Source organism: Tachypleus tridentatus, chromosome 6 (genome assembly GCF_004210375.1).
Source record: "Tachypleus tridentatus isolate NWPU-2018 chromosome 6, ASM421037v1, whole genome shotgun sequence".
Taxonomy (NCBI): domain Eukaryota; kingdom Metazoa; phylum Arthropoda; class Merostomata; order Xiphosura; family Limulidae; genus Tachypleus; species Tachypleus tridentatus.
In genome coordinates, this window is record NC_134830.1 from 76,835,131 (window position 1) to 76,853,532 (window position 18,402).

At 30.8% G+C, this 18,402-nt stretch overlaps 2 protein-coding genes across 8 annotated transcripts in view; one reads left to right on the top strand and one right to left on the bottom strand.

Annotated features, from left to right (window-relative positions):
- Hydr1 (abhydrolase domain containing Hydr1) overlaps window positions 1-8,309 on the bottom strand; it is a 40,791-nt gene extending 32,482 nt beyond the window's left edge. For 2 of the 3 annotated variants that reach the window (XR_013029199.1, XM_076505615.1), the window contains exons 1-2: window positions 8,013-8,309; window positions 2,981-3,147 (exon numbers count right to left, since the gene is read on the bottom strand). Coding sequence is in view for 2 of the 3 variants with exons in the window: in XM_076505615.1 (XP_076361730.1) it covers window positions 2,981-3,147; window positions 8,013-8,123 (278 nt within the window). In the remaining variant the exon portion in view is untranslated. The remainder of the gene's footprint in view (window positions 1-2,980; window positions 3,148-8,012) is intronic. The other variant, XM_076505616.1, reaches the window with a different exon arrangement.
- Window positions 8,310-11,967: 3,658 nt separating this feature from the next.
- The window catches only part of LOC143252847 (uncharacterized), a 68,751-nt gene continuing 62,316 nt past the window's right edge, over window positions 11,968-18,402 (top strand). For all 5 annotated transcript variants that reach the window (XR_013029202.1, XR_013029200.1, XR_013029201.1 and 2 more), the window contains exon 1: window positions 11,968-12,991. Coding sequence is in view for 2 of the 5 variants with exons in the window: in XM_076505617.1 (XP_076361732.1) it covers window positions 12,686-12,991 (306 nt within the window). In the remaining 3 variants the exon portion in view is untranslated. The remainder of the gene's footprint in view (window positions 12,992-18,402) is intronic.

An 18,402-nucleotide genomic window follows, 5' to 3' on the forward strand; every position in this document is an offset into this window, starting at 1 on the left:
ATACAAATTCTGTATATTGTGTAAAGCAATAATTTGTTAAATATGATTATCACTGATGCTTCAATATTAAAATAATGACTATTGTGTATCAGCAAGCATCTAATTACAGTAGCACACACTCATATTCAATAGTGTTTGCTAAATTTTCTATGTTACTAGAAGATAGTTGTTTGAAATTTTATGGAAGTTACCAGTCACAATTGAACTAGTTGACTTTATATCGAGTTATTCAGGACTACAGCCTCAGCAAATCTAATTTGTTCATTTTCAACCATCTTAATTTGACAAACAACAACTGTCGAAAAGTGAAAGTAATATTGTTTTATATTATATATCATCCTTCCTGTGCTCTGTAATATTTAAGGTTATTTAGCTGTTTTGTACCATTATCAAATATCACCGACTTCAATTCCAAATATTTGTTAATGATCACAATCTCTTGACATTGTACTATAAATACACATACATTTAAGAACTGTATCCAATTTAATTCAGTAAAAAAGACAAATTTTTACACAAATTTTTTTTGCAACTCTTGTTTTAAAAAAAAGCAAATTAAAATGATTTTGATATCTTATAAACTACTCTGGTTGAATAATTAAAAATAAACCCTCAACTGATGTCATTCCTATGTTCATGTATCATTCTTCACAGTCAATGAAAAATTACAAACAACAACAACTAATACTTATACTTTATCAAAAACAGATACAATGACAAGAAACCCACTTGAAGTGAAATTGTATCTCAGGAGGGTTGGTATGGATATTAACACTTTTACCAAAATAAGGCAGAGAACAACAGATCAACTGAAGATGACCTAAAAAGGTCAAAATGTTGTTCTCTGCTTTATTTTAGTAAAAGTGTTAATACCCATACCTGCCATCCTGAGACATGAAGATACAATAACAGTTTCATAAGAGAAGAAATCAATCTTTCACAGTTATTGATAAACATCAAAATGAATAAAACACTAACATAAGCAACATTTTTTTATGTTCAGCACTTTAAAATTAATTTCTTAGTTTTAATTGCCATAAAGTTTACACTTTCCTAAACGAAAATGTACTTAACCTCCTCTCAATAATAGCTTTCTCAACTATTACTGCCTTCTCTCTATTGATACAAACTTTTCACTGGCCAGTAGCCTTGTAACCCACACTCCTATCTGCATATCTACATGCAAATAATTGTGCAACAACCTTCCACCAACACAAGTGCAACACTACCCCTATCATAACTAGCACCCTCTCTAATAATGCACTTGTTAATAACTTCAAGATTGGCCATGACCAAGTCAAACAACCACCATCTCCCAGTATGTGGAACTGTACATTAATTTTGCAGCATAAACACAGTAAAATTCCAAACAGTAATATCTGTTATAAATACAAGTTATTTTATTAAAAAATTACAAATAACAGCATTAATCTTATCTAATGCAATTTTTACAAAATCATAAACATTAACAGTATCACTTTTTTAAAAACTATTTAAAGATATTTCTGTAACAGGCTTGAAAAATGTTAACTTTCCATGAAAAATGATTTTTATTGTTTAATTTTAGTGTATTTCAAATTGAAAAGGCTGAGAAAAAGAATACTTTTTTGTAACTTACCAGTCCTTCTATTTATTTGCAAAGGAAAAACAAACAACAGTCCATGGCATCAGTTTTGAAAAACTAGTTCAGAAACTTGAATGTCTCATAACATTGTACTTTATGCTAAATGTTGTAACCATACAATTTTTTCATAATACATTAAGATTAAGCAGTTGTGATAAGAGTTGAAAAAAACACAGTTTTGCTACCCCAATCAGTTTGACTTGCAAATGTGACAACTTACACATGTTCATTGCAAGACTACAAGGATTCAAAAGGTAATTTAAATTTTTAACCTCATGTGAAAATTGTATTTAAAAAATAATACAAAAATAGCAAAAACATTCTTGAGGCAGTAGAAATAAAATTCAGTGAGAAAGAAATTAGAAACAAAGAATTTTTAAATGTGTATAGCTACTGGATGACAGTTTGGTTATCTCAGAGACTTCCAAACATACGTTTTCTCTCTAAAGGTAAAGTCTGAGCATATAACGTGCCATGATAGTCAATAATGGAAACAATTCAGTTCTGTTTTCATGTCTGTGAGCATTATTAAGCATTTTTCTGACTCAATGGCTTTGGTATGGATTCTTTTTTGTCGTGATCTTTAACATACTTTATATAAAATGTTATATTTTTATACAAATGCATTTAATGCTACACATTCAGATTTAGAACATATTTCTCTGAAATATCATAATCAAAATAAAATATACTACAGTATAATAATTTTATTAAGACAGCTTTAGAACTGGATAATTACAATTTGATAGTCTATTAATCTTCAAGCATATTAATTCTATTCAACTAACTGATTATTCTCGCATGAAATTTCAATAATTATAGCTGTAATAAATAAAAATTACACTTCTTTCTTTGCTATGTCTTGTAAGGCATACCAGAAAAAACTAAACTGGTCTTTATGCCATAAAGCATAAGAAAAATTTTCACTGATTAATATCATTTACATCCCAACCTCCAAAAAAAAACCAACAAAACACAAGGCAGCACCATAATCTCAAATCATCACACAAATTTTCAACAAATGCAGTGTTATCTAAAATTTGCTTTCAAAACGTATAGAATAATTATCTACTAGGTGAACATTAGCAGGACAAACTGTATTTGTAGAGAAACTATGCAATGTGAGAAAGCATTTTAGTTCACTATAGATATATATAATCCAACACTAAACTTTGAACTTTTACTTTAGTTTCTTAAAACTTTCAGTATAAACTATACTCTAGGTTACCCACAATAGAATATGATATATAATTTTTCTCTTTTCTTTAACACATACATATTTTACTTCCTTTTGATTAATATTTAAAAAAAAAACCTTATTAGAACACAATATACTTAAAGTTAAGCATCACAAACCTGTGATATGGTAAGTTGGGAAGTCTTCCTCGAAATAAATGTGCCAGTACAGTTTGTGCATGAGTGCTGAAACACCACAATGTTGGCCAGTATCTTTCTTTCAGAATTGGGCAGTTCAACAAAAGAAATTCTCTAAACTTACCTTCTTTACAAGCAAACATTGGCTGCTATAGCATAAAAAAGAACAGATTTCAGTAATGAAAGTATGACAACCCTAAATGTACAGTACATACTGCTACCTGAAAAAGCATATTCACTAACTACTCTATCAGCTGCATATAAATTTCACTTTTGCTGGTAATGGAAGTACAACTAAAATAATATGCTGTAATTATTCAAAGTTATTACAATAACTAAGCAAACAAATAACTGCAAATTCATCTCTAATTTTTTGTGCACAAAACAAGAGAAAATTTGAATGTTTAAACACTATGTTCACGTCTTTTAGATAATACTTTAAAAAAATATACATTATATAGATAGGGATAGGAAATTTGTACTTTTAGTTATTGCACAAGATTAAATTTAATATTCTAATGAAATGTGTACTAGACAATTATTGCAGTTTTCACAACAGTACATATACATGTATATGTAAAAGTAAAGGGAAAAGCACAATACCTTATATGTTAAACAAAATGTAGACTTACTATAGAGAGTTAAGTCACTCTTTTATTATAAAAAAAAAAAAGCTGTCTAGCATTCCAGTGTGAGAATTCAAACATTTAAATTTTCATGTCTTGCACAAATGTGAAATTAAACAAAAAAATGTAGATATGTGCTGATTCTGCACACAAGACCTATCACTGTATTTTTTATCTATTAATAATTTATTCATCAGTTCTTTGAAAGTACCAGCTCAGAAACTTGTAAGCTTTGGGTCTCATTTTGTAAATGATAATACCAAAAAATCAGAACTACATTTCCAAATTAGTAACAATATTTTCAATAAAGACAGTTGTATTTTCTTAAATACAAAATAAAGAACCTTGCACAAATCATCCTGATTAAAAGTGTTGTTTTAAGTAAAATTAATACATGGTTTTATATTTTAAAAACAGCAAAATGAAAAATATTCACATTGTACAAAATAGCTTACATATGTAGTATGCATTATTAAGCAAGTAATTATATGCTTGAGAAAGATATAATTCATTTAGACGTGTACCCTTACATTTTTAAAACATTTTAAGAAAACCTTTTCAACATTAAAAAATATTTTAACTAAAAATCACAGCAATATATGTGTGTGTGTATATATAAGTCTATATTAATTATAATACAATCAACATGTATGTCTCAAATTTAGTCATGATTATAAAGACAGTTGCCAAATGAATGAATTATGACACACAATTAACATGCATTGTACTGGTGATTACAAAAAGATCTAATGCATTTTTACAACCTTAATATAATTTCCTGTATGGTCTTTTTGACTACAGAATGCACATTTAGTTTTATAATACATAGTCAATAGGCTTTTATTTATGACTCTTTAGTCACTTTTCTATTTTCAATCTCTTATTATTTATTATATCCAACTGCTAATAAATGCAATATTATAAGTATACATTCAAATTTTGTGCACTAATGACTGGTGTTTTTGTGTTTTGTGAGCAATGAAATACTTCATTTTTCTTGATACATGTTTAACTAAAATTATTGGTTATATTTAGAATAATTTGTTAATGTTTTAATAATTTTTACAATGTTGGATACCCATATCAGCCGTTCTGAGATGCATACAATTTTGGAGATTATTCTGCATTACAGGCTTACTATTCTGATTCAAAACTAGTCTAAATTTAGTAAATCTCCTAAGCTGGCCAAACCTTGCAAGATATTATTGGAAGTAAGAACAAATTTGCTGTGAAGACAATAAACTGTACATTGAATAAATTCTAGTTTAAGTTGTTTTTTTATTGAATTAAAACATTAAGTGCTTCAATTTGATTTGTTATAAAGACTAGGCTTCATTAACTTAAGTTACTTTTCATTTTTGATCTATACAATTAGCTTATTTGTATTTTTAGTAGAAATTCTTAACAAGTGTTATAAGTAAAAAAAAATCATTTAAACCTCCAGCTTTTGTCCTGCACAACATTTACTACAATATACTGACTAAGGGCTCAAATTATACTATAAGAATAAAGTCAATCACAAGCTTGTATAAAGTCAAGCGAGACAGATTTACTATACACTGAGCCATGTCATTTACTGTATATGGTGTTAAAACTTATTTTTAAACAGTTACTTGTAAGGTTATGAAATTATACTGATTAATATCACAGATGTAGCTATCAAATAGGTCCCTACTAAAAAAAACAAAGGTTTTTATATTTTGCTCTCAGGTATGTGATGTGCAAGGATTTCTAATGGCCAAAATACAAGATTAAAAAAAACATTATTATAACACTAAGAGACCTTGAACCTTGAGTTTTTATTACTGGGATTCAAGATAATCGATCAACTTAGTTTATATAGCTGGTGATAGTACAACAATCTGTTATCCAAAGTTAAAAGTGATTAATCTGTTCCTGATATCTCTCAACATTTGTTGTAAAAATTCATCAAAGTATCATGAAAACACTACTGAAAAAAATGCAACTCTAACACACTTGCAGAGATGTTTGTAACTAAATAAAAACTACCTTCAAAATATTTAAATCAACAAGGGACAGAAAGTCATTTACAGGTATCATATCAAAGGTGAAAAAGTAACAATATCAAAACCAAATTCTTCATTTATTAATAAAATAATTGTTTGTATTTTTGTTAAAATTTCTTTTCTCCTCACTGCAGACATTATCCTGTTACATTAAACTTCCAAAAACATTTCATATTCTTTTGGGTAACTGCAATATGCTTTATGTTTTATTTTGTTACTCAAAAGAAGGTGAAGTTCTTTCAGAAAGTTAGGATAATACACGGATTCCCTTACCAAATATAGTTTATTACTTCTTTACTAAATATTTAACACATTTCTTAAACATGCCTGTATATACATGTATATGTATGAACAGTGTCACATTTTAATTTGTATTTACATTTAAATGATACATCATACCAAGTGAGTCCAAGATCTTTAATTAATTCTTTATACAAGTCTGAGATAGTAATGTTTCAATGACTAAATTTTTTCCCATTATTTTGCAGTTTGATTATGAAAGTTTTTTCAAAATCTTCATTTCAGTAGATATTAGCACCTGTTTGTTGGGTGATATTTCACTTTTTGCCCATTTCAGGTACAATGAGTTGATCACAGTTTAAGATGCACTGACATTGCTAGTTGATTGTTCAACTTAAGCTGTAGATTATAAATTAGGAATGCTTCCTTGTGTTTTAGCATCAATTCATCTCTAACTGAGTATGTTCACTCACTGTTCAATATTTTAGTACAGTCTTTGTTTAGGTGGTTGTAAATTCCAAAACTTTTTAAAGAACTGTTATGCACATGCTCCTTGATTTTGGTAGCTATGGTTCAGATCATTTACTTGTAGGCTTGCCTACAGCAAGGACAAATATTTGTATGCTACCAACAATTTTTTGAAAGAGGTAATTTGTCTTTAAACAGAAAAAAATTGAATATCCCTTTGTTCAGTTTGAAGATAGCTCTTAGGCTGACTTGGGAATAAGTTGATTGCAGAAAGCTTTTTATTTTATTTTTCAGTTTGATACCATGGGAATCAGTGAAAGGTAACACCAAGGTGAGAGGACATTTTTGTAAGCTGTATGATAGATAAAAGTATTTTTACTTTTCACAAGAACATCACCTAGCATTCAGACAACTCAGATTCTGTACAAGACTAACATCACCAATTCACAGACTTATCTTGAGCACAAATACTTCATTAACACATCTGATTCCTTGTATACAAGACATGTCCTACATATTAAAACCTTATCAGATTTTGTGAACATACACACCGTTATTTCAGAATTGTAGTTAACATTTCTAATAAAAGCTCAAGCACATCAGTTTAATAACCAGAGATATATACATGTACTGACATAACTATGTGCACAAATTGTGGACACCTTATTCCTAGCCTACTCAAATACTAAATATTATACATAATGTGCAATTTGTTCTTATGAAGGAGTCAGTGTATATTGTTAAAAAAGTTAATAGGCATTTGGTGTCATCTTAATTTTGTATCACAGTTATATTGATTTTTTTTTAAAATATTGATTTAGACTTTTTTCTGTCACTGTACTATGGACATCAAATACCTTACTCATGTCTTAAAATGCCATCATTTTGTGTATAAACTATAACTGTATACAATTATTAGAAAGACATACAATTTGGTGTATATAATTATGGGTTTATGATATTTATTAAGTTTTTCTTTAAATATTTATTGTACTAAATGGCATAATTTATTTTACCATATTTCATGCATGTTTGTCAATAACTTTGAATAAGGAAACCAGACTGAAGTTAAGAGTTACAGAAAAAGTAACATTTACAACATGGTGAAACATTAAAGATATTTCAGTTAGTTCAAATCCTTCAAAATAGTTTTTCTTTCAGTTTATTTCTAGTTTTTCTTTATACATTTGCAGTCCTTATCACTTTTAGACCTTTTTGGTCCCTTTTGTTAATTATTATTTCACACATTTCCATAAACTCAAGTATGAAATTTAAAGTTGAAATGCTCATGGTTAATATGATATTAATCTAAATTCATTTTAGTGTCAATGTATAATAATTAATATACGATATAATGAAAGCACATCTAACTTTAAAAGTAGGATGCTAGAACTGGGCCTAGGCAAAATCTTTATGACCAAGTATTACGATTTCCCATTTAAAAATCATGTAATACATATTTTTTATTATAATAATCTGAGGTTTATCATGACTTGAGTCATTACCTTTGTACTTCATTAGTAACTAAGTTGTTTCAGTGTTAGTGTTACCAGTTAGACAAACATTTAAAAATACTACACGTCTAAAAAATTTATCATTTAACACCAAGATTTTCAAATCGAAATTGTTGAACTGACTTCAAACTAAACTCACCTTGGCAACAGTGGTAAGATAGTATATAACAAACAATAATCCACATCCAACAGCCAAAGCTAACCGAGGACTAGAAGAGTAGAACAACAAAGTGGATTCTACGAGATCCATTGTTTAGAAATACTTTATAGGGCGAATAAACTTGTGGTGTTTCAAAACCAAATTGCACAAACTGCCTATCTATAATCAGCATCAATAACAGAACAAACTCCTTTGCTTACTTCCCCTTTCCACAACACTGGTAATATTAGGTAATATTTCCATGCTTTGATTTTGAAGCTGCTACCCTCTGGTGATTAGTGGATGAAACAACCTTTAATTTAAATTAACGTACTACTTACATAGATCATAAGTAAAATTTAACCCAGTATTGATATCGTTGAAAAGTTATTATTTCATTGGGCAGTTTTTTTAAATTTACATATCGAAAATATTATAAAGTCCAGTTTACGTAACAACGCAAATTAATATTTCATTCTCAACGTTTCTATACATCACTTGCTCGCCAAAAATCACAGTTGACGTTTCAAAGGAAATGGAAATATCTTGATAAGATTATCACAGCTGGCGTGCAAATAAATGTACTTGTGCTTGTACTTGTACAATTTCATGTTTATCGCCTGTCATGTCAATCTAATAAGTAAGTGAATTTGCAGGATCACAGGTGGCGAATGAATATTTTGTTTGTCTAAGCTTTTCGTTATGTTTGGGGGTTACACCCTCCTTCTCCAGTGGCACGTCTGCAGACTTTACCTCTAGAAACTGGCAACTGGTTTTCGACATTTGTAGAGAGCAGAGCACATATATTCCTTTGTGTATCTTTGTGTTTAATAACAAACAATAACAATCAATTTGTACTCGTAAACGAGTAAACTCTTCTCTTTCGAACCCTTTCCAAACAAGTATTGTATAATATTTTTAAGTTTGTGAGAATAATATCCCATTAGGAACAATTTACTAAGAAAAACTAAGTTTCTTCAAGTCTCTTTCATATTTTTACTCTGTATGAGATAATTAATATTGATCCCAATACTTCACTAAATAACTAGCACTCTTACAACTGAAAACTGAATACTTGACATTCAAACGCTAAATACTTTACTTTGATAATTACTATTATCACACTCTACTAAGTCGTATTATTCATAATTGATATATCACTTGTAGATGTTCGTATGAGTTACAATATTTGTGAAACGCCATCTTGAAAACTTAAGGTATTCCAAAGCCTGTTCTCACAAATTACTTTATCTTAACGTCATGCGTCTCGTAGCTCATGTGTGTTTATGTATATATAAATATTTCAGACAATTGTTTATGAAATGGAAAATTACATGATTGCTTTCAGTCCTCGTTTCATTTTATTTTTAGTTCTTTTTACAAAACAACTGTTCTAGCAGTTAATAATCAAGTAGCTATCACAAAATGTAATTTTAATGGGTTTGTTAATATTTTTCTAATATACACTTGATTGTATATATAGCTGGTTCAACCAAACTATCAGTTTGAGGTGAAAGGCAGTGCACATCTTCACCACCCCGACAACTCAAATAATAACTAACTATTGAAAATAGTTCTATGCTCTAAGACACCAGAAAAAAACGTCACTCATTGCTCTGGAGATACATCACTCCCTAATGGGTTTGTTTCGATCTACATTGTGAAGTTATCAGTAATAATTAACCAGCACATACTGATAACCCTAATATATCTTGTGAACAAGTACGCTTAGTCTTAAATCCATATTTTATGACTGGTGAACATGTTCGATGACTGTATTTCATTAACTCCACCAATGTGTTCTCCCAGCTTTTAGATACAATGTCGTAATACTTATCCAGGTCATATTAGGCCCACTGCTGAGGTGGAGTATTCTACAGAACCAATGGTAGTCTTTTGCTTGATAAATATGTTCGTCCTAGACCTTTTTTAGTGGGTATAGGAGAATTTGCTATTTACAAGTTCCTAACTGTTGAGATGGTGGACTATGAAACCTTGTCTTCCTGAATGTGCACAATACCACTCAGCTTAAGTACAGAGTAGTGAAATTCTGTGAATGTCAACAGTGTGATGTTCTTCTTACCACGGACCAGATGTACAATTCCAGATGCCATATATATATATATATATATCGTAATTTGCATCTCCACCTAAGTAACCCTCCTTCCTACTATCCTCTGGATGTTGGTTCCAGTGGTATAGGTAGGAGATGGTCTAGTCATATATGTTGTTACCCTTCTCATACCATGTAATGGACGACAAGTTTCCAATCCCACCAGGTTTTGGACTGAAGATGTATCCCAAAACTTGTGATCTCTTTCTCTGCCATCCATTTGATGTAAGTTCATGGTGGATCTAGTGTTAGTTATAGCTGGACGAGACACATGATTTCCCTTTTGTAAGGCTGGGTATCCACCTCTACCATGGATTGGACGAAAAAATTCTCATTTTTTCTGGTTTTGGACCAAAGAAGATTATCTAATTGGGCTCTCTTCCTTTCTACCTTCTGCCAGATGTTGGTTTCTGGAAAATGTGATATTGGTTGTGTTAGAGATGAGTTCTTGGTAAGAGAGTTCCTATTTCCTGCAGGTTCCCCTTTTTGAGGAAGAATATAGAGGAACCTCTTTCTACCGCGAACCTAATGTTTAATTCCAAATTTTGCCAGGAGTTGGTTGAGGTTGAATCTCATTTACAATTTTTACAATTCATTGTACTCTAGCCATTTTACTTCTGGTTGTCCCATTATTTTTGTATTTTTCTGGGACCCTCCAAATTCCCGCTCTTTACATTTTGGCGATACATTACTAAAGGGCAAAGAGTATATCTAGCTCAGAAGTGATGTTGTCTCCCACTGGTGTATTGTTTCAATTCCTTATTACACCCCATAATTTTTGTTTGGGCACTTCCAAAACTATATTTCCGAATAGATATTTACTTCCTCTCAAATTTCCTACCTGTCTTGTCAATTCCGGTGTGCTTTGCTTTGGTTAGTTATGAGCAATTTCAAATTGAATTATTGGAAAGGACGCTAGTTGTGATAGGGGTAGTGTCACACCCTATTGGTGAAGGATTGCTGCATGGTTATTTGGATGTTGGTATGAACTACTAAGTGGAAGTAGCAAGGCTAATGGCGAACGAAAGTGTGTGCCAATAAAAGGCAACACAAGCCGAGAAATCTTTTTGTGAGAGGAAGTAAGTATTTATTGGAAATACATTTTCAGTTTTGAAAATCTTAACTTTTGAAAACTTTGGACAGCGTTGTATAGTGTAATCAATAAATTAATTGCTGCTATTTTGTGTTGTTTCAGCTTCACAACGGGGCTTTAATGCTTAACGTTGATCATTTAAAGATGAGTAACTTGTTTCGAAAGCTTGCCGTTGTTGAAAACTTCACAACCCTGATTAAAGAACTTGTTCATAGGATACAAATATGCTTCTCAGGTGGATCTGATGACAAAACAACAAAAGCGTTTAAACAGAAAATAAACAAATTCTGGTTTTTACATCTTTTTCAAAGGCGACAACTATCAATGAATCCTAGTTTGAACAGACTGAAAATATAGTCTAATGTTTTATCATATAACCATTCTAAAAACGAAATTTCAGGCAGTAATTAAAGTTTTTTTAATGTTCACCTAAAGCCCATGCTTTTTTCAAAACTAATCTGATATAAAAGTTTGGTACCGAAGTTCGAAGTGTATCAGTTGCTGAAATTTTTTATCGTAATGTGACTTTGTCACGTGCAAATGCTGACGTATACTATATATAAAATCACTCTTGTCTATATTATCTATATCATCATTATAAACATAAATTATAATAAATTCTATATTTTAGAGTACCTAATTTGTTTAAGTTTTTTTGTATACTCGTCATTTACAGTAAAAAAAAATCATATTGAAATTTAAGACAAAAGCTAATCATAAATATTTATTTATTTTTGATGAAATTCTCCGTAGTTTATCAACAGATGGCTGCTGTGCCGGATTGTCAAGAAAACAGATTGAGAGGTACAAGTAATAGAAATTAAAACAATTTGAGTAGGAAGTAATTTCGGAAAATTTGAAACATTCATTGACATTCATGAAAAGTATTAGCCCTTGTTTCTTCTGTTCTTAAAACTAGTAGAAGTGGAAGTTACAAATATTATGTATAAACCGCATCTATTTTATTTTCAGTTTTGGGTATAAAGTGTACCACAAGCAGTTATGGTATTGGTAATGCCGTACAAAACATGCTTAATGCTTTTGTGTAATGTATACCAAACACAAAGTAGTATTTCTGTGCGTAAGCATTGCAGTACTAATGCCAATGGTGGATAGGTTGGGCTTGATCTATGGATTAACACTTTGTGGTTTTTTATCCTTTTATGGTACAACTATGATTATTCGACAACTTCTTTTGAGATGTGAAACTACGCATCTTTCTCTACGTCATCTGTCTATGTCAGAGCAGCAAAGAATGTTAAATAGTGAAGGAAGTGTTACATTTGAAAATGGGTGTATAGTGGATTTGATTGAAAGAATAGGATCTGCAAATTTTCAAGGACAATCTATAAATAATTTTCCTGAAACTACTTGGTGCTTGAATGCAAAGTCCTTGGTAATCAATATTGAAAAAAGAAAGAACTCTATTCAGAGTGCACAAATGTGTGCAGTGGTTCTGGAGATTACATGGAAGAGATTAGAACCCTAGTTTATAAGATATCAGAAAAGTATGTAAAATCATGGTATTTACAACTTAGTCGTGATAAAGAATTTCTTATTGAAATAGCTGACATACTTGAAGTTGTATTATTTGCAGCTAGCTCAAAACTGTCAAAGATAAATATTTCAGTTATGTTTCACAAGATATTATTATGTTTTCATCAGCATTTCTCAGTGTACCTCAAGACATTGCAAACTTTAACAAAATCTGAATCAAAACATAAATTGATTGAAGGTGTTAACTTGAATGCTAAAGTTGAAGAACATTACAAGGTAAGTTGAAATTCAGGTATTGTTGAGGGAAAGATTAATTTTTTACAAAATATAAGCAGATATTTTTGTTTTACATGTACAACAAAAGCTACTGGCTGGTTTTCTTTATAATAAGCAATTCATAAAGAAAACTAACTAGAAGGATGATTTTGTTTTCTTTGTCCACCACTAATGAGGATGTAGTTATACGAATTGAAGTATATGTGTATGTGTGTGTGTCAGGGGGAAACATTTAACCCTAGAATGCCAACATTACATTTTCAATCATTAATTCCAGGTGTTATGGGACTCTACTCATAGTAACCCCATGGTGGTGTTTCAAGGTTAAACTTAAAGAAGAATGATAACTGCATATCATTTGATTTTTTTCTACAAGATGAATATAAATAAAATTATAATTCCTAATTTTCAGAAGATCCAATTTTGAACCTTTTAAAATGTTGGAGAATATCAACATTTTTTTAAGGTTTTATTTTTGCAGTTCAGGAACTAAAACTATCATAAATAACTATATTGATGCCATAGAATTCCACTATAAGCTATTAAGCTCAGTAACTAAGATTTATTTATATTTTAAAAAATATGAAACTTTGAGCAGACTAAAGAGACAATTTACCTCCTTGAAAACTTGTAAAGATTAAAATGGTTGAGAAAACCACTCTAGAGATATTCTAAACTGTTTAGTTTTTCACATGCCATATATCATAGTAAGAGTATGTAAGGGAACCTTTAAAAAACTGGAAGAGTTAAATGGGGCCACTGTGTTTGATTCAGTACATAAGCCATATATCAGCAAAACAAAAACATATGAGGCTATTATTTTATATTATAGCATGTCAATATTAGTGATTTGAGTTCCTAATTTGTATGAAATAATAGACTTGGCATTTTGACTTCACAAACGTCTAACTTTGAAACAGTGCTGCATTCAACATACCATGTGACTCACTAAAATCTATATTTAAATATATTATTTTAATATTAACTTTTAAGTTAAAAAAATAACTCACAATGTTAATGTTTGAATTATAATCTACACTTTGATTCTAAACATTTTGACATAAATTCATAAAATAGTAGTTCAATAACATTTTAAATGTAAGTCAACAAATGTGATGACATGGCTTTTGAACCTTGACCTATTGTGAAAGGGTTAAAGTAAATTGCGTGTAAAGATGCTAGTCTTCACTCCTGCTATGTGGCAATTTATTCTGTTAAAAAAAAAACCTTGTTGGAGCCTAGTTTATATTTTGTATATCTTAAACTCTATAATTTTTTTCTTTTGTTCAGACTGTAGCACAATAAATCAGAGTTTTTTATCTTTACAATTTTCTAGATGTGAATGATTTAGATTATTTGGGGAGTTTGGCAAATAAATTCCAAGGGCTTTTAATTATAATAAATGCAAACACATAGGTTACCATAATCAATTAATATCAAGTGACATTACATGGTATAACATTTGTAATAGTTTTAAAGAGGGGTGAGAGTTGTTTTATAAGTGTAAAAGTTTTGATAGTATGTCATAAGAATGATGTCTGTGTAAAGAAAAAGTATTATAAATCCCGAAATGTTAATTTTATAATATTGTCATAAGATTTTGTTGTGCATAAATTATAGCTATGATGGTGAATCTGATAAGTTGTCTAAGCATTGTGTTGTTAGAGGTAGTGGTATTTACAGAACTATTGGATATAATTCTATGGAGGTTATAATAATTCCATATAGGTTGTAACTTTGTTGTATAAGATGGGTCTCATTTTTGAGTGTTGTATTATTGTGTTCAGTTTTGAGTTCCATATCTTAGGAAGGATATTGAATTGTTAGTAATGGTTCATAAAAGGGTTACTGGGATGATATACCTGGGATGGAAAGAACGTAGTTTGGTTTCCATGACCCAACTTAGCCTTAAACCTAAAAGTAATGTTTAACATGTTTTTTGGTGATTCTTATGTGGTAGTTCCCCCCCAATCATGGGCATGTTTGACTGTGCTGTGACACCTGGTTAAGGAAACTTCTATCAAAGCATACTTACTTATATCATAGATGCTTACCTTGATATTCCCATCTCTCCAGCATACAGACATTACTTTTGGTTTGCTAACTGAGGTTGGGTGTTATAGTTTTGCACTTTACTTTTCAGTCTGGCATAACTGTTGTGTCTTCTGTTATGTGTCTTTGATCATCATCTTCCTATTCAGGGTTTGTGGTTCTGTTCCATTATTGTATGACTGGCTGGTTCCTTTTAGTCCCATCCCAACGAGTCTTTCACAGTCACAAACATGTTCTCATGTGCAGTATCTTATCCATTTTAGGGTGTTTTTCAATGCCTTCCTAAGCAAGACTCAGTCTTCTCTTTCAGTTTGAGGTCAATGGAGCTCTTGGTTTCCATAGCCAAATACTTTCTTTCTCAACCTGCACATGATACTCAATCTATCTTGGGGATCAGGGTTTCCTTGGAATCTCTCATACCCTGGTGTTACAGACATGTATTGTCTTTAGTGAGTGTTGAATGATAAGTGGGTTCTTTTTCAGGGTTCTTTGGATTTTACTTTAATCTCCCTTCTAGACAAGTTTGCCTGGTGACTTTAACTTAGCTGATTTTCTTTTGTCTCCTCTCCATCTGGATTTGAACTTTTTTACAGATGCTTCTCTTAGAGAGTATAGAACATATCTTGATATATTGATCTTAGGAGATCTACAGTTGTTGGATGGTGGCCATTTCTTTCCTGTATATCAACTTTTTGGAACTTCTTACAGTACATTGTGTCTTTAATTGTATTCTACCTTTAGTATGGGACCATTTGGTCAAGATCCATTATGACAACTTGACCATTATCTTTTACATTAATCAACAAAGGGGGCACTCAGTCTTATTTCTTTGCTTTTGAATTTTGAATCTCCTTTTCTAGGTACAGTCTCAGCAAGCTTGTCTTCTTGCTTTTAATGCCTAAGATGTCATGAATCTTGTAGCAGATTGGTCACCTTATCTCAACAAGATTCTGCCTATGGAGTGGTCTTTTGCTTCTCATATGTTTTGGCAGTTATGCTCCCTGTTTGGTACTCCTATTCTGAATGAATTTGCCACATATCTCAAAACCAAATTGCCCCTCTTCTAGTCTCTAATTCCACATTGACTTTTGATGCCTTCAGTTATGATTGGACCAATCTGTGTCTTTATGCTTATTTGTCTTTCAATATTCTTCTGTGTTAACCTTATTCCTCCATATTTCATCGCATTTTCACCATACTGTGGCTTCGTGCAAGGATTTTGTCTGATCCCTTGTGTGACAATCCAAACTCTCTACACAGGTAATCTTCCTCTGTAATGAGTGGTGCTTGTCCAACTATACTTAAATGTAAATCAACAACATATGGCTGTACATGTCTGTTATCCTCACTGAAGAAATGAGATGTACCACAAGATTGCTGGAGGTAGCCTCATGTTATCTTGCTTCATAAATAAAGGTCACACTATACCATACCAACTCATGGACTAATATAAGTAAAGTAATGTTAGGATCTCTGCCATTTTTCTGGTTCTAGTTGAATACATAGGTACAGGTCTGCTTTTCAAAATAGGGTTAACATGGTGACCCATAGTATTGTCTTATGGTATTTTATTCCTCCAGACGTTTCACCATGTTGTTCTCCCAGTGGAGCATGAGAGTCCTATCTGCTTGGGAAGGTGAACCATGAAGGCTTCTTCCTGAGTGTGACTGATTCCATTTAGTTGAGAGTAGGGTGGTGGTGTTTTGTTGGTATGGATGGTGAGTACTGTCCTACTGTGGACTGGAAGAAAAATTCCAGATGCTGTCTGGATATCAGTGTAGGAAATTATTAACTTTAGAATGGATTGCTGTTGTAAGTAGTTGATGCAGTAGATTTAAGGGCATTTAAGGTAAGGCTTAATAAATATTGGGAGAAATATATATGAAAAAAAAGAAAGCATATTGACAATATCATTCTAACTCTTTGATTCCACCAATTTAACAGACTTGGATATAAAAACTAACCACCTCACAAGCAGTTTTTATCACTAGAAATAAGTTCTTTGTGACTTTTATTCTGTGTGGTAAAAATTATGGAGAGATTGATTAAAGATTTTCTGCAAATACAGTTTGGCAATTAGTGGAATTTGATAAATTATTCATTAGGTCCATTAATTGATTATATTCAAATGATTGATTATTCTCATATTAGAATAATCTTCTTACAGTATTTTCAGAGTGTTTTGGGATTATTTTAAAATGTGTTTTTGAAAGATCTTTCATTTAGTATTACAGACATTTTCAGGTACAACAATTTAGGATTAAGTTGTATTTCTAAATTTAAAATAGTGTACATGTAAGTGTCATAAAAGCAAAGTAGTATGAAACCTATACCAAGTTCACAATGATCAATACTGATGTATTTTTCCTTTTAAAATTCCAAAAGACTATTGAAACTAATTCTTTGTTAAAAAATAATTGTTCTTAGATTAGACCTTGATAAATCCTGAAGGCAACTAAAACTTTCCTTAGGGCATCTGTTATTTTCCTCCATTTATGCATAAGGATATGCCAAATAGAACTTGTATCTAGAACAGTTTTGGACTCTTGGAAGTCTGGAACTATTTTTGCAATCATTGAGTTCAAAATTAAACCTTGTTTATAGAATTTTAATGTTGGATTCAGCACTTATGTTTTTCCTTCCACAACACATTACTAATTTCATACCATTTTGTTTTTTTCTTTCTTTCTCTCAATTCAACCAATTGGTATGTGTGTTTACATTGGAGTTATTTCAAGTGATGCCATCAAGTGGTTGTTGATATTATGTGGTTGTTAACATGTACTTTTGCTGCAAAAGAAAGAAATATGTTTTCCATTTTCTGGTACAACCAACAGTGAAATAAGGTTAGGCACAGCAATATATCTTTGTTATTATACAATGTTGTAGTGATGGGTAGATTGGACTTACTCCAAAACAACCTGCTTGGTCTATCAATATTAAACTAATTATTTTTATTTTACTTTCATTCATTATAACTAAAATGTAAAAATTAGAAACTCTTTAGGTTAGATTAGGTAAAAGAATAAAAAAACAGTTAAAATTATTTATAAGGTATGCTTGCAATAATTTCTACATTAAGTAAATCATTTTCACTGAGTGATTTACAACATGCGTGGTGCCATTGTTAATTAGACACAGTTCAAAGGTAAATAAAACAGTAAAATTAAGTTTAAATAGATGTATACTTTTACATTCTTTAAGTTATTTAGGATAAACATTTGTGGTTTCATGTTCCAATTTGCATTCAATATGGAGAAAAAGGTTGACTTAGCTTTATTTCTTAATTTTATTTAACTACAAGATAAATACTTGTATATTTCCTTCTCTAATTTTATCATAAATTATAAACGATAAAG